The 23492-nt window shown below is 42.8% G+C and overlaps 1 protein-coding gene across 1 annotated transcript in view; it reads right to left on the bottom strand.

The window, feature by feature from the left end:
* Positions 1–19193, bottom strand: part of LOC127568008 (trichohyalin-like) — a 108426-nt gene extending 89233 nt beyond the window's left edge. The window contains 2 exon segments of the mRNA XM_052011288.1: positions 15538–15630; positions 19057–19193. Of these exon segments, the coding sequence (XP_051867248.1) occupies positions 15538–15627 (90 nt within the window). The 5' untranslated portion in view covers positions 15628–15630; positions 19057–19193.
* Between the last annotated feature and the right edge of the window lie 4299 nt (positions 19194–23492).

The following is a 23492-nucleotide window of genomic DNA, read 5'->3' as shown; positions in this document are numbered from 1 at the left end:
ATCTGGCACTGGGGATTTATCAACCCTTATGCTTCCCTTACACCTATGCCTTCTTAATATTGACCCGCTCCTGATTATCTCAGTACCCCTCCCTGAACCCACTATCTTCCTTGTTCTTCTTGGTGAATACAGATGAGAAGTATTCAACTGGACCTTGCCCACATCACCTGTCTCCACACACAGATGACCCTTTTGGTCCCCAAGGTGACCTACTCTTTCCCTAGCTACCTTCTTGCTCTTGATATACATATAAGATGTCTCAGGATTCTCCTTAATCATACTTGCCAAGTATATTTCATGGCCTCTTTTTGCCCTCCTAATTTCTTTCTTAAGTTCTCTCCTACACCCTCTATATTCCTCAAGATACTTGATGTATTGTCTATACTTGCCATAGGTTTGCTTTCTTTCCTCTGATCAAACCTTCATTGGCCTTTGTCATCTCAGGTTTGCTAATCATGCCATCTTTAGCTTTTACCTTTACCAGAACATGCTGGCTCTGAGCTCTTACTAACTCTTTCCTTAAATGATTCCCACTTATCAGCTGTTGTTTTGCCCACAAGCATCTGCTCCTGGCCTACTTTAGCCAGGTCCTCCCTTACACTTTTGAAATCAGCCTTCCTCGAACTCAAGACCTGAACTTGAAGATTAGCCTTATCCCTGGTGTGACAGCTTTGATTATAATGACCAGGAAGTTCAGGAGATAATTAGTTACAAATACAAAGCATTCTTGGATTGGAAACTGCACCAGACATCGAGGGGGTAACAGAGGCAAATAAACAGTGCTACAGGCACTTGAAGGCCAATGTCCAAGAAATGTTGGGGCCCAAAACTGACAGCTGATGGAAAGAACACAGGAGATCCCACAACATGCCATTAATCACAACAGCTAAAGTCTATGGTCCAGGCAAAGGCCCAACCTGCTACGTGCCAAGAACACTGGAGAGCTTATGAAGAACAGAGAGCCTGTCAGTAACCATGGAAAGAAGCACTCCAAAGAACATCCCTGCTGTGACTCAATGCCTGAAAGGTGTCTAACTCGAGCCACGTGGACATATATTTACCAAGTGGTAAGTCCAGTAAAAATGCAGGAAATGCTATACAAGGTAATTTTCCAAACTTATAAAAGCCTGATGCGGGGATTCAACCCTGAAACATTCACAGATTCCTTTTGCCTCCACAGGTGCTGCTTGACCCACTGAGTTCTGCTAGCAGTTTACTTTTTGCTCCAGATTCCAGCATCTGCAGCGTCTTATTTCTCCTATCCTCAACAACCTAATCGCGCTGCACAACATAATTCCCCAACAACAAAAGTCCATGATGAGATCCTGGAAAATATGGAGTACTTTCTGTATCATAGGAACCATGTCCGAGTCAAGACGAATTTCAACGAAATTCATCATTGTTGCTAGTTGGCTGAGTGAAGATCAAGCTCTCAAATCCAATATTAGACAAATGTATATTAATGACTTGGATAAAGAGACAGTGTATTGTAGCCAAATTTGCTGATGATATAAAATAAGTGGATAGGAAGTTGTGAGGAGGTCACAAAGAGCCTGCAAAGAGATAGAGATAGATTAACTGAGTGGACAAAAGGTTGACAGATGGTGTATATTTTGGAAATATGTATAGTTGTTAAATTTAGAAAGAAAAATGAAAAGTGAATTATAATTTTAGTGGAGATGAAGAAGGGTGGTGAAGGCAGCTTTTGGCATGCTGTCCTTCGTAAGTCAGGGCACTGAGTCAAAAAGTTGGGACGTCATGATGCGGTCATACAGGACACTGGTGAGGCTGCATTTGCAGTATTGCGTTCAGTTTTGGTCACCTTGCTATAGGAAAAATGTTATTAAACTGGAAAGAGTACTGAAAAGATTTACAAGGATGTTACCAGGACTTGAGGGATTGAGTTATAGGGAGAGGTTGGACAGGCTAGGACTTTATTCCTTACAGCGTAGGACGCTAAGATACGAGGGGCATAGAGAGGGTGAATGCACTTTGTCTTTTCCAGGGTTGGGGAATCAAGAACTAGAGGGCATAGGTTTAAACAAAGAGTGGTATCTATGTGGAATGAGCTACCAGAGGAAGTGGTTGAGGCAGGTACAATAACAACTTTTAAAAGACAGTCGGACGAGTACATGGATTGGAAAGGTACATGAATTTATTCTTGGGAGATATGGGAAGTATTGAGTCAGTATTTAATGAGCATTCCTAACTGCACATTAAAAGGTGGTGCAAACCATCACTTTAACCTAATGAAGGATCTCCTGTTTGGTGAGACATTCAGGAACTGCCATCCATTAACCAGAGGAAGTGACAATATATTCCAAGTACATGGAGCCTGCAATCTCTCAGGCTGTGGAGAACACATGGTACTGTTCTCCTTCTACATCATGGAGGTGGTGGCTTTTCCAGGTGATCTGAGGAGACCATGGTGAATTGATACCACCCATTTTTGTATGTGCTGCACACTGCAGCTAGAATTGCCAAAGACAGATGCTGGTAACTGTTAAGGTGACCAATGCAGTTGGCAACCAAATGGCCTACTTCATCCTAAAAAAATTTGAGCTTTTTCAATACATTTGAGGCTGCATTCATCAAGGCAAGTGGAACATTTTCACCACCCTGATCTTCTAGATGTTGAAAAGTCTACGCAAAGCCAGCAGTTCTGTCTCCCTCAGTAGAATTCACAGGCTCCAACATGTCCTCCACAGTAGTGAAGAGTGGTCACATAGCCTAGGGAAAACTGTGTTTAGACAGCCTTGTAGCTAGGACTCTGACAAAAAGGTGATTTATCCAACCAGACAAGGCACAGGGAGAAAAATCCACCACTTCATAAATGTGACCTGTCAACAGCTTTAGCAGTCACCCAGCACCAGCCATCATTGTGCACGTCATTCCAATTAAAACTCCTGCCACCAGTCTACGCTGCCAACCATATATAGCTGTAGTTCAGATATGCTGCCCATATATAGGTGTTTCTCCAGTCCATACAAACAGAGGCCCTGTTGAAATTCCTGTAAAAACCATGGATATGGTGATACACCTATAGTATGCACCCTGTTGTTATGGTGGAGTGTTTCCATAATAGGAGTACCCATATAGTAATGGCCTTGATATACATCTCCATACAAGATTGGTCCCTGTATATATTGACACTATTTAGGATGGGGGCAGTATAGAATATTCTTAAATAAATTTCCTCCAAAGGAGTGGCTTCAATATATATTGTTGTTGTATAGGAGGGATACACTGTTCCTACAGTTTGAGCGCTCCTATATAACATTTCTAAAATAGGGGTCTCTGTAGGATACCCACATTTGCATCCTGGTGAATGATACTGAATACTGATCAATTTCACTGATCAATTCTCAGAATTAATATGCTGTGAATTGTGTCTAGCCTGTGCCCCGGTCCCGTTTGTGCCCCCGGCTGGTGACTATAATTCTAACTGAACTGCAGCAGGATGCATGTTAAGAATGATTGCATCGAGTTTATGACAAACACAGGAAGCTTCTCAGCAAAAACATCACTTTAATGGCCCTTGGGCAGAAGGTAAACACTTGTCTAGGGATAGAAGTCATTCTGGGCCCAACAACAGGCTCTAATCTCAACAAGGAATCTCTTCAAATGGATTTCCTTACAAAAATTAACACACATTCAACCAAATTCTGAAACTACAATTTAGAAGCAATTTTTTTTTTCAGCTAATTTCTGTGAGAAACAATTTCAGCTTCACTGTAGTCTTGAGTTAAATTTTGCACATCAAACACTGGTAACTTCAACATACCCACAGTGTTACAAGATTGTTACCCCTCCCCCCCCCCCCATGGTTTAGAGTGCCTGTACCTCTAAGACACAATCTCCTCCAACTCCACCAAGTTTCCACTTTCTGCAATGCAACTATGACTACGATTAAAAAGTTAATTGGTCTGATGGGAAAACTGAAATTAATCTCTTCATCTTCTCCAATTAACATCATTAAATCTAGGTCAGATCCTATAGTACCGAAGAAACCCAATACTCCTAGAGCAAAGACTCAGAAATATATATCCATGGAAGCAGGTACTTAGAGTTGGCGCACAGTAATGAAAGTGGAAATGAGCATAGCTCGATGGCTCTCTTCACCATGCCAGGAAAGTGTGGGTTTAAATCCCACTCCAGAGAGTGGAGTACAACCATTCTAGGCTGATGGTTCTATGGGTATAGTTTTTGATTGTGGAGTTAAATAGGACAGATATCTGCCCTCTCAGATAGCCATGAGAGATTCTGACACCATACTGGAGGAAAGCAGCATAGTTCTTCCTGGGTGTCTGCCTTGTATTTATCATTCAAACAATATCACTGAAACCGATTTGCAATTCATTATCACATTTCTGTTTGAGAGATCTTCCTGTGTCCAAATTGGCTGCTGCATTTCCCAAATTACATAATTACATTTCAGAGGTACTTTATTGGTTCTAAAGTAGTTTGGAATGTTACAAGCTTGAGAGAGGTGGGCTATCATTGCAAGCCTTTCACTCCAAGCCGCACTGTGTTGCGGGTATGAATTTTCGTGTTAATGTGGGAAGGGATGGGGGTGGGAGGGCAGTGGGAATAAAAAAAATAATCCCACCTAGTCTCTACACCTGACCAACATGGTGCCCACTATTTCACCCTCTCATGAGGAACCCAAGCAGATGATGTGCCCCATGATGTTTCACACTCGTTGCTTACCAAGAGGGGATGATTGCTTACTGAAAGGACAGAACTCAGTTATCAGAGAGACCATGGGAATAGTTGTTGCCTTCTGCAGTTATAGAGAGTGTAAACTAATCATGATTATGCTCAAGTGTAAATATTGCAGAAGTGTTCTCGCTGAGCACAATCATGATTAATTTGCATCATGAAAAGATCCTTCCCTGGAATAACTGATTGTTCTGGCTCCTGAGCTTCCACCACTTCCATTCATTGACTATTGGTAGTCTTCCTTTAGGTCCAAATTTCCTCCCCAAACTTCTGTGTCTCCTCGTTATTTCAGATAAAATCCTCATTACCCAACCCATTTTCTCCTCATATGGCACTGTCAAATTTCAGTGGATCATGCTCTTGTGAAGCACCATGAAAATGCTTCACTTTCAAACTACACCAATGAAAGCAGTTGCTGTTGTTGAATAGGGAGCTCAAGACCAAGGGATCCACTGACTGAAGTAATGGCTTCAGACAGGCAGGCCACAGTCAATGCTAAACATATAACAAGCCCAACAGTGCCAGAGTTTAGGTTCCTGAGCAGCAAAAGGTAACCTGCATAGTGACAGATCCCATCTGCTGTGACGTGTTTATACACTGGACTCAAATATCTGCCCTATTGCTGGGGTGCACCTACCCAGAGGAAGTGGAAGAGAGATACAAACAGCTAAGAGCAATGGAAGTGGCGAGCAGGCTGCATAAGTCTGTTACATTGCAGACTTGCTTGATGAGGTATCTGGGCAAAAGGAAGCAGAGCAGGGAGCAAAGCTTTTTACAGGCTAACCTCAACAACAAACAGAGACTTGGGCAGGGCAGTGCTCAGGAATTTCAGTGTAACTGCTTTTTAAACAACACATTAAACATGGGAGCTTAAAAAGATTCTTCCTGGTCAGGAACCCTCCATAGATTGTATAGTATTTTGATATATTTCCTAACAACATAGTAGGAGGTCAGAATTTCAACCCATCAAGTCTATGTTGGCACAAAGAGCAATACCATTCCGCACTAATGTTCCCATAGCCTATTCTGCCAATGTGCCCCTCAATTCTCCTCACATTCTACTACTCACCTGAACACTAGGGTCAATTCACATTGGCCAATTAACCTATCAACCAGCAATAAACAATTTGCTGGAGGAACTCAGAGAGGGCAAACTTATGCAGTTATAGGGAGAGTGTGCAATCTCCACAACAGTAGCCAAGGTCAGGATTGAACTTGGGTGGTTAGAGCTGTGCTACCGTGCCACGACAGTGCATTGTACCCTGCCTCAAAAATCTGTTGGATGATGCTGGTGTGACTGACTGGGGATGAATTTCTGGCTAGTACACATTATGGATATGTATGCTTAACTTTAATATACTTAATGAATGCTGGGAAGGCCCATGCCTTTGCTTAGCTCTTGGGCCCATGCCACACCTAGGTTAAAGAACCTATGCTGAGTAAAGTACTAATTCCCATCTCCCTACCCTTCCCAAATTGCACTGAGCTAATTGCTGAATGCTTTCTACACCCTAATGAAACCTGGTATCCTGTTCTGGAATAGGCAGAATCCATCACAATGAGAGGTTCAGTTAACTGATTTCCCTTCACAGGGGACTGCAAAATCTACCGATTCCTGTCCCAGTACTCAGCTTGAGATGTTAGGTCAGGAAATGGCACTTCCTTTGTATCTTGGCAACCAGATTTTAAAAAAAAACAGTGGGTTGGGTCTAGGCCCGAAAACAAATGTATGGTCCATTTCTCAACAGCTGCCTAGAGAACTGGGCTGAGTCAGAAACAGAGCAAAGCAGCCTTCAATATTGCAGCACTCGAGTTTGCTAAATATAGACAGGCCAAGAACTTCTGCTGCTGCTCCCAAAGGCTACAAATAACTTTTATAATTAGCATTGTTTCCTCAGAACCTTCCCATTGTGGAAGTTCTAGGCCCACACAATACCTACACGTGTGCCTCTTTTTTCACAATCCCTCAGGTAGTGAGAGACTCGGCCCCATTCTACCTTACACTTCAAGGCCCTCCATCTGTTTGCTTCCTCCCACTTTCCATAAATTTTAAGTCTTCCCCTCTGCAAAAGGTATAGGACCGAGAATGAATAATTAGATGGAGAGAGTGAGGCGGAAAGGGGGAAGAGTTAAAATTACAGAAAGGGGCAGGGAACAAACAGATGGAGGACCTCACATAAAGAGATGAAAGATAGGATTATCACAGTCATTAGAACTGTTCGGAGCAACAATCTTAGTTGGCAGGAAAAACAAATCAAGGATCAATGTTAATTGTGATTTATTCCAGGCCCCTAAGGCAGTAAACACTCTCCGATAAAGGACAGCATGGTCACAATGTGCCCTGCCAAATCCCTGCAGATTTGGCACTGCATGGTACTGATACAGAATAAAACAATGAAATAACACCTGTTAAACTAAGGAGAAGAATGGTGGAATAGGACCTTGCACATTAGGGGTTGCCATGCACTACTCAACTCCCCTTGCTGCCAGGGCTGCTTTTAACCCATGCCTCTGAAATGGGCTTCAGCCCAACTCCCACAAGCCCACAGTCTATTACTCAGGCAAATCACTGATCCAAAAATAGCCATACATTTTGAGTAACGCAATGTCTGTTTGCCAGGGTGTGACTATGTTACCAAGAATGCAGATCACCCAGGCCAGCCACACTTGTACTCAGCCAGCACTGCATATAGCATTGTTATAAACAGGAGTTGGGCTAATGTACCAATGAAATGAGGGGTTCTTCTGTAATCCTTTGTTTCTCTTCTGCAACTACTGATTTGTGACCAGCCTGATTAGTAGCCTCTTGGGTTTGATCTCAGATAAGCAAAATGATGCTGCTTTTGTTGATCCCTGCAGTTGATCTAAACAAAATTCACACACCCACAGCTCTCAACAGGACTATTCCAGCCTGCCTCACTCTGCTGGCCTTCTCCCTTCCTCACCTACCTAGGTCTGTTCCATCAAAAGGAAAATTGTGGCTCAAGTCAGGTGGCAAGCAATATGCTGCTCACCCACAGAATGGCATCCAAACTGGGGATAAGTCTCCTGTTGAATGCCTCTTCTTTACTGTGTCCAAAGTTAGACTGAGACTAGTGGGACCAATGGGCCAATCAGCTAGTCTCCCTCTTACAAGGTCAACAAGAGTCCATTTTGGACAGGACAGTCTGAATATTGCAGATAGTGGAATTGTCCAAAATATAAATCAAACATAGCAGTCTATCATCTTTCTCCCTCAACCCTGCTACTCCCACCCCCTCCACTCATGATATACAGATGCAAATTCAGTTAGGAATACATTAAAGGATCAGGGGACGATTTTACACTCTGCACAACAGACATACAGATCAAACTTCTGCACTCTGAAATATATCTATCCCAAAATCCTTTCTTATTTCCAGCCAAACTCCTTTCCACAAAAGCTAACAAAACCTGCATGAACAATCTGGCACCACTTTTTTTTAAAACAGTTATTTGAAAATGTTCCATCTACATTTAAGACTAGCAACATAGTAAACGTTTGATTACTACAGATGATTATAACCATCCAGGACAAAGCAGCCCACTGGATTGGCATCCCATCCACCAACCAAAATATTAATTCCCTCTGCCACCAGTGCACCGCGGTTGCAATGAGTTCAATCTACAAACTGCACTGCAGTTACTCCCTCTAGCTACTCAGACAACGCCCCACAAATACAAGACCTCTACCACCAAGACAGACAAACAGAGCTTGCGGATAGGAACACCACCTGCACGCTCTCCAAGCCGCACAGCATCTGGACTTGGAATTATAACACCGTTCCTTCATCATTTTTGGGTCTAAATCCTGGAACTTCCTTCTCAACAGCACCGTGGGTGCACCCTCATCAGAAGGACAGCGATAATTCAAAAAGACAGTTCATCACCATCTTCAAGTACAATTAGAATGGGTGATAAATGTTGGCCATGCCAATAACAACCAGATCATGACAAATGAATAAAAAGTAAATTTATAACAATAAATCAGCATTTTAAAAATCATACTGCCAATCCACCATCTTTGCTGACTATATAGATTGCTGAAAATGATTTATTAAATATAAACAAAGCATTCCTCAAATTAGAATATGGCTACAAGAGTTCTTCAGTAGAATTCTAAATATGATTTTATTCCAAGTCTTTTCAAATGTACTTAATAGTGTCAATGCGGCTTAAATATTCAGCTGAATGTATGGAACCTCCTAGAAAGCTTGCAATAAACACAATTCTCCAAAGCCAGTTAACTCCCCTGGACATGCAGACAATTTGAGGGGCAGCTGTGTCTACCACCACATTTTTAAAATCAGTGAAAGATATTGCAGAAAGCAAATGGTGCCAAGGGTGAAAAAGGCTAATTTCTGCAATCTTTTGCACTGGCTACAACAATATGTAGGAAATCGAGCCAACCAAAAAAAAAGCCTATTTGCAGTGCAATCAGGCTGAAACCTCAGGTTTTCCTCCAGTACCTTGCACCATCCAGAATGTCCAATCCCATTCAGCATGTAATATAGAACTTAACCCTCACATGAAATTGCCTGTCGGGTCAAGATCATAACTGATCAAAAACAAAATCACCAGATACTTTCTCACTCTTTTCTCCCCACTCACACCCAACTTCCTGCCTCAGCAAACTCCTTACTAGCACCAGCAGGGGAAGGGTGACAAGCTCAGAAATCGAATATGGAAGAAACCTAGAAAGTCCAATATCCCCATTTAAAATCTAATTACAGATTTATAATTCAAGGGATTTATTTAACTTAATAAAAACACTTCATTAACAGGGACAACAATGGAAGCTTTATCATATGATGTTCCATCATCAAACCACTCAGCAGCTTTTATTCACCTAATATTTTTATAATTAATAATCAAGTCAAAGGTGACTCTAGGACAATTGATAATTCATTAGAAGTTCAAGCGAGCAGCAATCCATTTCCCCCATAACCCTATTCACACTAAGCAATGTAGGGACCAAGTGAAATTTAAAAATAGGCCTAATAACATTTATTACACTGGCATAAGATAGACAGAGAGCAAGGCAGAGAGAGAAAAAGAAAGAAAAAGGCATAAAAGAATGGTGTCAAGGAATGGGAATTAAAGTTGGGGGGGTGGGGTTAAAGCATGAAGTATAAAGTGAATGGAGGGTAAGCCTGGGAGGCAGAGAGACTGCATGACACAATGTTAGGCGATGTAATGGTTACTCCCACTGTGCTGTCTATTTTCACATCGTCACTTCCTGTGTGGATTGCCCTCCTCAGGCTGTCTCTGAGAGGACTGGCAGCTGATGTACTCGGCACATGCAGCCTGGGCTACGCAAAGCTCTACTGAAGCTGGGAAGCAGACAACAGTCCAGGTTCCCCCTGCTACAGCCACTGGTGGCTGCCCATTGGTCAACCTCCATCATCCAAATTGTCATCATGGGTTATATTGGGCTCAGTAGCAAATTAACTCCCTGCCAATCCAAACATCTAGAAGATTCTAGAGTCCTAGACCCAGACACTTTGGCATTTTCCTCAGACAATGGTACTGCTAAAGTTATTCTGGACAAGGGTAAAAAAATATACATGACAGCCTCTGCAAGGGGAGGTTAGAATGTGGTTGGAAATTATTAACATGTCACTCCATGGTGGAATAATCCACATGTAATACTTTAAGGTTGACGGAACCAAACTGGAGGAGACACAGGACTAGGAAAAAAGGTCATTGACACTTTGTTTGGGAATTAAAATGTCTGACACAGTGATCAGAGAAGAAACCCAAGAACATCTGCACCCCACTGCCATCCTTGCCTCAGTCATCCACACAAACCCCTGCCAACCCTGTGGGACAGAAAAATTAGGGGCATTTCACAACTTTCACGTTCCTTTGTATTTTCTCTGTTCTAATTTTGCTGCATTTACATCGTTTTAATCATGTGCTCTCTTTTGCACTTTCCTTATTAACCTATCAATCAGATAACTTTATCTACTGCTTATCCCGTGGCAACCCTGGCCTCATCCAATCAAAGATATTCCCTTTGACCTCACCCATTCTCTCTGCAACTTGAAACAAACTCATTTTCTCTCTTACCCTGTTCTGACAAAGGATCTTTGACCAGAAATGTAAACTCAGTTTCTCCTTCCACAGATGTTGTCTGACCTGCTCAGTGTTTCCAGCATTTTCTGTTTTTATGTCAGATTTCCAGCATCTGCAGTTTTTTTTGATTAAAATAAAGTGAAAAGCCATAACAATGAATCAAGCCCATTCTCGACCAGTGCCCTCACTACTTCCATGCTTTGAATACACAGGATGTGGGTTGGGTCAGTATTTGGGTGCAGGCACTCTGGTTGCCAAGAGCAGTTGTATACCTCTAGCTTTCATTCTGGTGAAACAAGCGAAGATGGAAGTATGTCTGATTGCTCAGTGCAGCTTCTAGCACATCTGTGGAACTAACTCAATAGAGGAACTTCAGCTGTGATTGCACCATCTTAGAGGCCTTGGTGCTCTGAAGTGAACTGCACCTAATTATCAGGAGGCTTAAGGTTCCAGTGCAAGTCTGAACTTTGCTTTGAGGTCCTCGGCAGTGATCAGAATATTGGGCTCAGACACTAGATTCCTTGGAGAGCCCTGCAATGTAGCACCTGCAATTAAACTGGGGAAGCTGGTCTTCAAACCTGTGCCAGGTCACATTATGTGCAGGTTCAGTAACTAAATGAGTTTCCAGGGAGAGGAAGAACTGCAGTAAGTTTCAGATAGTTTATGTATTTTTTTATATATTGTCTTTAAACCGTTAACTGATGTAAATAGTGTTTTAATACTTTTTATTAAAAAAGCAGTATGTATAATTTTTAAACACCTACAAACACTCAAGCTCACTGACAGATGGTTCAGCTTTGGGGCCTGTCACACAACTCACTTCTGTATAATTTATGAATGCAAGGCATATTCCTCGCCAATCTGGCCTTAGAGCTTCAGGGGCCATGCTGCCAAGGGAACGTCTGCTTCAAGAGGGGCTCTGGCAGGTAAAAGAGCAGCAAGTTTCCTTGGTTTATTCTTCTCTAGGTCAAGTCAGCCATGTGTCTGCCTGCTTCACCTGCCTGTACATACACCCCTGAAGTCTGCTGTGAACCTTCTCACTCATAAGTGAGTGATTAAGTTACACAGTCATAAAGTACAGAAACAAGTCCTTCAGCCCACTGAGACCATACTTTACCCATCAAGCACCCATTTACAGTAAACTTACACTATAGTCATTTTATTCTCCCTACATTCCTATCAACTCACTGCATATTCTATCATTCACCTACACATAAGGGACAATAGACAGTGCCCAATTAATCTATCAACCTGCGCATCTTTGGGATGTAGGAGGAAACCCAAGTAGTCAGAGAGAACATGCAAACTCACACAGATAACACTGGAATGCAGGAATAATCCCAGGTTGCTGGAGCAGAGGCAGCAGCTCTATTAGCTGCACCACTGTGCCAATCCACAATGTGTGATGTCTGCAAAAGTTGCAATTATCCCCGTTTTCTAGAGGCTCCAATTTTGCTGAGCACTACTTCAAAGAGATTTGCTGTGCACCACTCCCTAAACAATGAATAATTATTTGTTGAGAGAACGAGAGAGAAGAATAATCTGCAAGACAAGCAATCAGGCTGTGAGCATCTGAAAATTTGTGTAGAAAAGTTTTCCAACTCTTGGTTAAGATCCTTGACCAACTGCTTTGAGGGAAGTGTAATTTATTTCAATTTTAAATAACATCGACCTTCATGATTTAGGTCACCCAAGCACGATTCTGTGTGTTCTCAGTTCTGAGGAAGGATACATCCAAAACCTTTGTTTACATTTTCTGTTTACAGCTGCTGACTGACTTGTTATGCATTTCCAGCACTTTATGTTTAGTTTTAGATGTCCAGCATTCACATGTACTTAAATGGGCTTGTATCAGCTGCTTCTGGTCGTGAATGTCTAACCCATCCTCTCATGTTTATAATTCTGCATAAATACGCTCAAAGCGCAGACATGACTGAACCCTCCGTCTCTTTTGCCAATTCAAACACACATGTCCATTAAGCAAATACCAAAAAGAACCTCTATTCACAGATGTTACCTCACTGGAGAGTTTCCGGTCAGCACTGGAAGGAGGCTGGTACATGCTCCCCAATGAAGTGCATCTTGTACATCTCCTCCTCACTGCTGTGTGTCCCACTTCTTGCACCAAGGACAACAGGAGGACAGATGCAGTTACCCGTGGCTTACAATCATAATACATGCTGACCCAGAAACACAGGAAAGAGGACACAGTAGGCCATTAGGCTCCTTATGCCTGCTCTGCCATTCCATAAGATCGTGATTGCAACCTCAACTCAGCAGTCCTATCTATTCCCCCTTGCTTATCTGCCCACCTTTGCCCTAAAAATATTCAAAGACTCTGCTTCCACTATCCTTTGATGAAGAGAGTTCTAAAGACACAACCTTCAGAGAGAAAACATTTCACCATATCTTATTCTTAAATGGACAACCCTCCAGATTTTTAAACAGTGATTTCTGGTTCTAGATTCTCCTACTCTCCACATCCACCTGGTCAAGATCCCTCAGGATTTTACATATTTCAAACAAGTTCCCTCTTCTAATCTCCAGTGGATATAAAGCTGGTCTGTCCAACCTTTTGTCACACGGCAACCCACCTATTCTAGGGGCAAGTCCAGTAAATCTTCTCTGAACTTCCAATGCATTTACACCTTTTCTTAAATATGGAGACCCATACAGTACAGTGCTCCAAATATGGCATCACCATTTCCCTATTTTACTGAAGCATAACCTCCCTACTTTTGTATTCAGTTCCTTAACAATAAAATCCTATTAGCTTTTTTAATTACTGGCTATATCTGCATACTTGCCTTTTGCAAGTCATGCACCAGATCCCTCCGCATCTCAGAACTCTGTAGTCTTTCACCATTTAGAAATTGTGCTTTTGTTTTTTTTGCCAAAACAGGTAATTTCACATTTTCCCACATTATACTCCATTTGCCAGATCTTTGCCTGCTCACATAACCCACCTTTATTCCTTTGTAGCCTATTTACTCTTCACAACTTCCTTTCACACCTTTGTGTCGTCAGCAAAATTAGCAAACAAACCTTTGGTATCTTCATCCATATCTTCTATAAAACTACTAACAAGCTCAGGTCCTTGCACAAATCCCTAAGTTACACTATTCTTACATCTTGCCAATCAAAAATAGACTCATTTATGCTAACTGTTTCCTGTTAGTCATCCAATCTCTACCATTGCTAGTATGTTACCTATTATACCATAACCTTTGACGTGGCCTGGAAATTGTACATCCACTGATTCCCCTCTAGTCACATAGAAGTCCTCCCCAGGTTATGAGCACCTGACTTTTGGATATCAGACTGCTTCTCGAACAGAGTTGGTGTGACTGCAACAAATAGGGAGGGAAGGTTGTGGGGAAAGGGAACATCCCTAACTTTCACCAGTAAGTCTGACAAAGAGCTCAAAGTGGCCTCTGAACAATGAACAGGTGCAAGTCTACTTCAGAGATGAAGTGAGCAGACCGGGAACACCATATTCCAGCCTCCCACAGCCAAGTGCTCTTGCCCCAGCCACCTTCAATACTTATCTCAAATACTACCTCACAGCTCAAACAACCTGGGTTCAATCCTGACCTCCAGTGCTGGCTGTGTGGAGTATGCATGTTCTCCCTGTGACCACATGGGCTCCCCCCACGACCCCCCAATGTTCCATTTTCCTCTTGCATCTGAAAGACATGCTGATTGTTATATTAATTGTTGACTGTAAGTTGCCCCTAGTGTGTAGGTGAGTGGCAGAAGTGGGATGAAGAAGGTATGGGAAAATAAGTTACAGGGAAAAAAAGTAGAACATAGAAGAAGCTATGTCATGAGAGAGATATGCCTAACCCCAAGGAAATATGCATATAGAACTAATCACACTGGAAAAGATGCTCAAAGTGAGTGAAGATGCTGATGCCAGAGCTGTCAATAATGGCAGAGCATTTGCACAATTGGAAGCCGAGACCAAATCTATCCAAGCCTATCACCTCAACCATCATCTCAATATCACCTTCAACAGCAAGAATGTGCAACATGATCCAACTTCGACCTTCCATAACCAGCTTCAAGAGTCAGATGAACAGTGTAAGAATCACCACAATGGGCTGAAATACCTTTGTGGCAGTGACATTGGTTTTCTCAACAGCTGAATACCCTGCATCAGTCTGGGCACTCATACCAAATGCATGGATATTCAGTTGACACCAAGACAACAGTGCTGGCCAACATTCTCCTTCCAAACATTTGTTGTGCCAAGCAACATATAGGGAGATCGTCCATTATGAACAACAACCCAATTCAGAGATTTAACAAACTTCCCATTTCACCACATGGTCTCCCAGAAACCTTCATGGATATGTGTAGAAGATCTTGAAGGACATGGCCACTTAGCATTTGAGGAAAGAGTGGAAAGGGACCACAAACTAGAATGAACACCTAATCACTGACTCAAACACAAAGCTGTCTGCTTTTGACCTTTGTGTGACATATGCAAGGCAGTAAATCAGACCTGAAGGGGGCACATGCAAAAGTTCTGCAAAATGTGGCCATGGCGTTGCTGATCAAACTATGGACTATGTAATAACATTGCCTGGTACACAAACTTGACCGTGATATTAACAGAAATACACTGCCCTTTCTCAAGAGCATTGCATGTTTAAACTGCATTAAAAAAATCACTGCCCCAAGTCAGGAACATGAGAGAAGAAAGATCCAACTTACCTCTCTAGCAATCAGATTCAGAGTATCATCCTCTGCAGACAGTCGCTCTCGGTTGGCAATCCGCTTTCTGCCTGATCCTTGAGTCCCCATATCCTGAAATATTTGAAATAAAAAGAAAATCTGGTAATAAGGCAAGATAAAACTCCTGGACTGATTTTCTTTTGAAGCAGATCTCAGAGAATCAGCAAGGGAGGTAACTTAAGCTGTGAGTGTAGTTCTGAGTGAGCAGGCAGGTGCAAAGTACTACTGTAGCTTCTTACACATTCTATAATCAATTTAGAGATGTCACATGGTATAACCCTACTAGCTCTTCACTCTCTCGTTTAGTAGACCCAGTGGTTTCTTACCAACATTCCCTCCCTCTCTTCTCCTCCCTGCCAATCTCCACCCCCACCACTGAAACTCTTGCCTAGCAATTGGACTTATTTGCATCTTTTTTAAATTAGTGATTGGCACATGAGAAACATCATACACACAAGATCATGAGCTCATAGTCACAGGTTGATTAGCAATCAACAGACAACTGGCCTAGACACTTTTCATCATGGTGCATTTGCCATTTATCTGCCATGCACCTTACGGCCTACTTGCTGCCCATAGTAAAATGAGGAATACCCTTACAAGTCAGTAAGGACACACAAATTAAAGGATCCCACATGACAGAGTTCTGCCCTTGGACTCTGTTAGTCCCATTTTTCTGTGCTTCTCTTTTGTCCATAAGTACGATGGAGAGATTGCAACGTGTCTGTTATGCACCACTCGACCTCTTTGCAAGATGGTGTTCCCTTGATCAGCTCATTGCCATAGTGGCTTGGAGCTATTTGCAGCACAACTAACTCATCATGGTGGGGGGGGGGGGGGGAGGGTGTAACTTGCCATACAGTAGCATATCATGCCCCCACCCTACCCCCATGGCTACTTCATATGCTGCTGCAGTGTAACTGCCATAGGATGTTCTTAAAGAGCTGACATGCCTCCCAGTTGCATTGACATGGCAGTTGCAATGTCTGCAGGCAGCTGTCATTAGGAACATGCAAGTTAAACATTACCATGTGAAATCCACCCCAACAAATTTTTAAACACTTTTTTCCACCAATTTCCTGATACCTTGCAGGTCACCCAAGTACTAGTGCTACATACAACACCTATTCATGGACTCTTTCTCCCTTTGTAGGCATGTCTGATACACTCTCACATCCCCTTTCTCTCCCATACTCTACCAATAATATTCTAACCCTTGTCTTCTATTTAATTTGTCTCTGTCCCCTCCCTCTGAAGTACTTTCTTCCTATCTCTATTCTTCCTATTTCTATTCCTATTGGAGGCGACTCTTCACCGCCACAACTGTCTTTCCCAAGGTGTTCTATCCTCTCACTAATTACTCAATATCCCCTCTGTACTTGCCCAAACTCTCCTTCTGGTATTCACTCCATTTGGCAAACATTCTCTCCAGCATGCTCCCTTTCACTTTGGATGTTCCATAACATTCTCTCCTATAGCCTAGAACTCTCCTTCTCTCACTTCACATCCAACTTCCTTCAATACTGATTCTCTGGATCTCATTCCATCTGACAGTCTCTTAAACTCTGGTGCTCTCTCAATCCCCCTCTCTCTCTTCATCCAATATTTTGATGCTACCCTGACCTTACATCATTCTTAAGTAGCCTTGAACTCCATGTGAAACAATTTATAAAGTGCCTTCAGACATGAGAACACTAAGATGCTTCAGACTGAGAGAAAGAGGATGGGAGAGAGTGTATCAGACATATAAAGGGAGAAAGAGTCCACACATTACTATTTGGCCCACAGAACTGGTTATCAAACAAATGCAATCTTGGCCTTTCTCCACATGATACATCTCTCTCTTGCCCCCTCCCTCCCTTCCTCCTACCCAACCACCCACACACTCACTGTCCTCCACTGATACATTTCTCTCTCTCCATGCTGCATCCTTCCCCATTTGATTCTGTCTCTCTATTTCAACAGCATTTCTCTCCATAAACTGCCCCTCTTTCTTTGTTACTCTCTCCATAATATGCCCCTTACCAATTGATACACTTACTGCGTAATCTGCTGCTTATTTGATAATTCCTCTCTCCCCATTATCCATTACCATTTGAAAAAGTATCTCTCTCCCTAAACTGCTCCTTTATTTTTTAGTTTCTGTCCCACTCCCCTTGATACTGAACACCTATCTCTCTGCATAAAGTACCATTCTGTTTGATAGTCTCTTTGCACCCTCTACCCCTCTTCATTTGATAATCTCTCCTCCACACTCTCAAACAGAGAGACACAGGGTATACAGCAAGAAAGAAATACACTACTAAATATGAAGGTACAAATTAGAATCAGGAGTAGGCCATTCAGCCCCTCAATCCCATTTCATAAAATCACAGCTAATCTGACTGTAACCTCATCTGTACATTCCAACCCACTCCCACTGACCTTTCACCGTCATTGCTTATCAAGAATCTATATGCATCTGTTTTAAAAATATTCAAAAGCTCTGCTTCTCCTGACCTTTGAGGAAGAATTCCAAAGGTTCATCACCTTCTAAGAAAAAAATCTGCCTCATCTCTCTCTTAAATTGGCAACCCCAAGTTCTAGATTGCTCCACAAGTGGAAACATCCTTTCCACATTTCTAGCAGATAAAGTCGAGCCTATTCCTCCCTTCCTCACAAGGCAACCTGGTTAGGTATCAGTTATCCATGTATCAGTCTGGTAAACCTTCTCTGAACTGCTTCCAATGCATTAATATCCTTCCCTAATTAAGAAGACTAATACTATATCATGCACTAGGACACCCAGATCTCTCACAAATGAGACAGTGTAGGACTCTGGAAGGGATACTGTATCAAAAGAAGGTCAGTAAATGAAGGAACACTACTAAATAAAAAAGGGAGACACTGTGTTTCTCTTCATTTTAACTATCTCTCAGTATGTCTCTTTGTATATTCTGACCCCCTCCATTGAAGCATTCTCCCCACTCTACTTTTGGTACAGTGTCTTCCTCCACAGGTTTCCCCTCTCTGACGGTCTTTGTCTGCATAAGCTTCCTCTTTTCATTTAATATCACACCCCACTTTGCACACTCTGGAAATCGCTATTTTTCAATTTCTCTCTCCCTTCAAACTCTACCCACTCCACTAGGTAGAGTGACTCCATCTGGAACAGCATCTTCCTCCTTTTCCTACTCCCCATCCTTTTGGCACTCCCTTCATAAACTACATTTGATAGTGCCTCCTTGCTCCTTAATTTGATCCACGCCATCTCTCCCTCCACACTCTGCCCCTCTCCATCTGGTGGAAAATCCCTCCCTCAGTGGTCTGTTCCTCTTCATAGGATCACTGTCTCTCTCCCTCCACACTCTGCTCGGATCCATTTGATGCACTGTCTCTGTCCGGGTTCTGTATTCCTTCAGCAGCAAGTCTCTCCTGTCTCTCTCGTTGCTCTCTCTCCTCCATTTCAAACGCTCTCTCTCTCTCAGCACACACTCTATTCCTCTCCAGTGTACCTACGTCTGTCTGTGTCCCTCTCTTTCGGACGGCTGCCCCCCTCCAGTCCTGGTCCGACAGCCTGCAATCGCCGCCCCACGCCGCCGCCGCTCTCCGGACTGGTCGCTGTCACACAGCTGCCTCTGAAGGCTCGGCCCGGCTCCGGATGAAGTCCTGACCGCCGTTTGCAACATATTCCGGGGTCGGCCTGGCTTCTTAAAGGCGCCGTCCCCAACCCTCAATAAATGTCGGCGACCAGCAGAAACTCCAAATCTGACTGCTGACACTTAAAAAGCTCTCTCAATATATTGAAAATATATTAAATTAGAGGACATATTTATTAAAATATCCCCGATAAATATATGGCTCAAATTACCAAATATAATGAATTAATCGAGCCACCACATATACTAAATGCATATCTATGTATTTTAATCCAGTATGGAAACATGTATTCAATTAATCCAACCACCTCGAAATCATCCAATGTATATTGTAAATTAATCATTATAAAGTAACCTATCTCAACATACATAAGAATAACCAAGCTTTTGTTTTCATTGTGCAGTACCCAAGTATTAAAATACCTAGTTCCAAATAAATCAAAGTAAGCCAGGTCACTTTTTACTAACATAAACTCACTTCCAATATATTTTTGGTGACTAACAGTAATCCAGCCAGTACATCGAGTAAAGTAACCCATCTAAAGTATGTACTTGAAAAAAACAATAACCCTGCCTGTCATCCAATCCCAATTTATTAAAGCTAAAATCTATTTATATTCAATTAAACCAGCCATGTATATCTCAATTATCCTCATTCAGCCAAGTGGAGAGTATTCCTTCATACTCCTTGCAAATGGTGAAAAAAGTTTGGGAGTTAGGTGAGTCACTTGCTGCAGGATACCAAGTTTCAGGTAAAGACAAGGTAATCAATTCATTGATTTGAAGGACTATTTTCAGGTTTGAGTAAAGGACATTAGGCATAAATTGTTGTTCGGGTTTCTGTAAACACGGTACATTAGTGCACAAAGGCCTCTGGACGTGTACCATGAAGCCAAATAGTACATAACACTTCTTCAGTATCACTTGCCCGAAAATTCTTCTGCTCACACTGCGAGAGCACTGAAGGAGGGCTTCCCCATGGGTAGAGCCCACCTGTGTTAGTTAAAGGTCTCCGCTCAAGATAGGTGCTGCTGGAGAGTTCAATCCGTCCACCTTCCTCTAGATATGTGCCTCTAGGTGCCTTCTTTAATTTTCTATCAACCCCCTCGGTATACACAGCATCCTGAACATCTGCCAACCCGATACACTTATCATCTTATATAGATCAAGAAAGAAGTGGCACGTACATAAAATCAGCATCTGCCTTTCACACCTTAGGAGTAAAAAGTGTTTTTCAGCTTACTACTTAATTTGAAGAATCCTTCTTCCTGGGTAGTCCCTCGGGGTTGAAAGTGACATGCATGCACTATGGTCCTGTGGATTCTGAGGCTGATGGGGGAGGGTAGGTAGGTAGTTTGTCAGGTGGTGCGCCCCTACTGCCGCTTGCACAAGGCTTCTATGTGCTGCTGATGCACGGACTCAAGGTTCTCAATACCATCCTGAATGCTCACGGAACAGGGATTCCTGGGAGTCATTGGGGATGTTGTATTTATTCAGGAGCACATTGAGCACATCCTTGAATCTTTTCTTCTGTCCACCTGGTAATCTTTTCCCATGACAGAGCTAAGAATAGAATTGTTTCAGGAGCGTGGTGTTGGACGGATGAATAACATAACCCATTCAATGATGATGACTAGGTGTAATTAGGGCCTCTGTGCTGGAAATGTTGGGCTGGAAGGAAATACTAAAGTTAGTTTGTTTATCCTGCCAGTGCATCTGGAGGATTTGTGGAGATAGAGTTGGTGATAGCTTTCCAGTGCTTTGAGGTGCCTTCGATGGGTAGTCCAAGTCTCAGAAGCATGTAAGAACGCAGGAATCACTGTTGCCTGGCAGACCCTAGGTTTTGTTCCAGGGTTGAGGTCTTGATGTTCAAACACTTTTCCAAAATAACTGGTGGACTGAAGCTGGTAGGAGTCCACTGATAGCTGTCAGTTGCTGACAGCATTAATTCTTCTCTGATCCTAGATGCCATGAAGTGGCCTCATGACATGGCACTCAAGATTGCCCAAATGTAGTTGGCTGCAGTGTCATCTCCTTTGATATATTCTAAGTCTTGTGAGGTATTATCAAGAATGGACAAGGACCACCGAAGAATAAGACTTCATACTTTTGCATCACATGGCAATCGAGTGCAGATTGAATCCATTTACAGGCTTCTTGTGCTTCACAGTGAAGGTTGCACAAACATGCAGTTAGTTGACTTACCTCAGTTATTTATGGACCTGAAGTCTGAAAAGCACAGTCAGAACCTGCAATCAGTTACTTTAAATAGCTTCAGTCAATTGAACAAATGGACTGACAACTTTAGTGGAGCAAGGTGTCTGATTGCAAAAGAAACTTACTAAAGCAATGAATTGATATTTACTCACTACTAATGCCTGAAAGCTTGTGAGTTTTTTTTCAATAAGGCTTTTGAAACCCACCACTACAAAGCACTACTTTCCCTGTGCTTGTCATCTGGCTGTGGGCAGGCAGACTCTGTTGTCAACAAGATAAGATGTTCTCTCAGGATACCGACAATGAGTTGGTACGCCTGATGGCTTGCTCCACTCTATGAAGTATTGCCTGGTGAGTATACAGTCTGGGAATGCAGGCTTGGGGGCACCAATGAGGACAAGGCATGAGAGACGGAGACAACAGGAGAGATTCTGATATCCTGAGAGAGGACGGGGTCTTCATCCCTGCACTGCCAACTGGGCACTTATAGGATTGATGTTGTCTAGATTATTGCCCTAACTCCAGAACCATAGAATCCTGCAGCACCGAAACAAGCCCTTCGGCCCAGCTCGTCCGTGCCGACTGTTGCCTAACTGAGCCAGACCCATTTGCCTGTGTTTGGCCTATATCTCTCTAAATCCTTGCTATCCATGTACCTGTCTAAATGCCTTTTAAACATTGTAATTTTACCCAACTTTACCACTTCCTCTGGCTGCTTGTTCCACATACCCACCACCCTATGTGTGAAAAAAGTGCCCATCAGTTCCCTTTTAAATCTTTCCTCCCTCACCTTAAACCTATGCCTCTAGTTTTAGACTCCCCTACCCTGGGAAACAGACAGTGAGCATTCACCTTATCTATGTCCTCATGATCTTGGAAACCTCCATAAAGTCACCCCTCAGTCTCCTGCAGTGCACAGGATAAAAGCTGCTGCCTATACAATCTCTCTCTATGACCCAAGCCCATTATTCCCAAAACATCCTTGTGAATCTCCTCTGCACTGTTTACAGCTTAATGACATCTTTCCTATAGCTCAGTGACCAGAACAGGACACAATACTCCAAGTGTGGTCTCATCAACATCTTGTACAGTTGTTACACGATGTTCCAACTCTTGTACTCAGTGATCTGACTGATGAAGGCAAGCATGCCAAACACCTTTCTCACCACCTGTCTAGCTATGTTATCACTTTTGGGGATCTTTGTATTTGTATGCCTAGGTCTCTCTGTTCTACAATGCTCTCCAGGGCATTTCCATTTACTGTGCAAATCCTGCCCTAGTTTAACTTCAATACAACACTGCACATTTGTCTGAATTAAATTCCATTTGCCATTCCTTGGCCCGATATCCCAGTTGTTCTAGATCCTATTGTAATCTTAAGTAAGCTTCTTCACTGTCCACAAGACCACCAATTTTAGCAAACTTACTAACCACATTAGCAATGTTGGCATTGAAATCATTAATGAAGACAACAAACAACAGTGGATCCAGCACCAATCCCTATGGCACACCATTGGTCACAGACCTCCAATCTGAAAAACAATCCTCCAGTACCACCCTCTGACTCCTTCCACCAAGCCAATTTTGTATCCAAAAAACAAACTATTGGAGGAACTCAGCGAGTTAGGCAGCATCTGTGAAGGAAAATGGATGAGATGTCATTTTGGGTTAAGACTCTTCATCTGGACTGAAAGAGGGGAGCTAACCAGTCTAAAGAAGTGAGGGGATGAGGTGGAGCAAGAGCTGGCAAGAGACAGATGGATCCAACTGAGGTGGGGTATTAGGCAGATGGAGGAGGGGAGAGTGGAAGTAGCATTAGAGGCTGGGAGGTGATGGGTGGAGGCAACAAAGGGCTGCAGATGGCAGAATCTGATAGGAGAGGAAGGTGGAGCATGGAATCAAACGAGGGAGGTTGGGTGGGCAGATGTGAATAGTGGAGGGAGAGGACCTAGTGGGACGAGTGTGTGCTAGACAGATGGAGTAAGCAAACAAGGGGAAAGGAACGGGGTGACTGGTGCCAGGGGAGGGCAGTGGTTGGGTGCGTGCAGGGGGAACTGGGTAGATGAGGAGAAGAGAGAA

This window comes from Pristis pectinata, chromosome 1 (assembly GCF_009764475.1).
Source record: "Pristis pectinata isolate sPriPec2 chromosome 1, sPriPec2.1.pri, whole genome shotgun sequence".
Classification (NCBI taxonomy): domain Eukaryota; kingdom Metazoa; phylum Chordata; class Chondrichthyes; order Rhinopristiformes; family Pristidae; genus Pristis; species Pristis pectinata.
The sequence above is the reverse complement of the archived record's forward strand: the minus strand, read 5'-3'. Positions and strand labels throughout refer to the sequence as shown.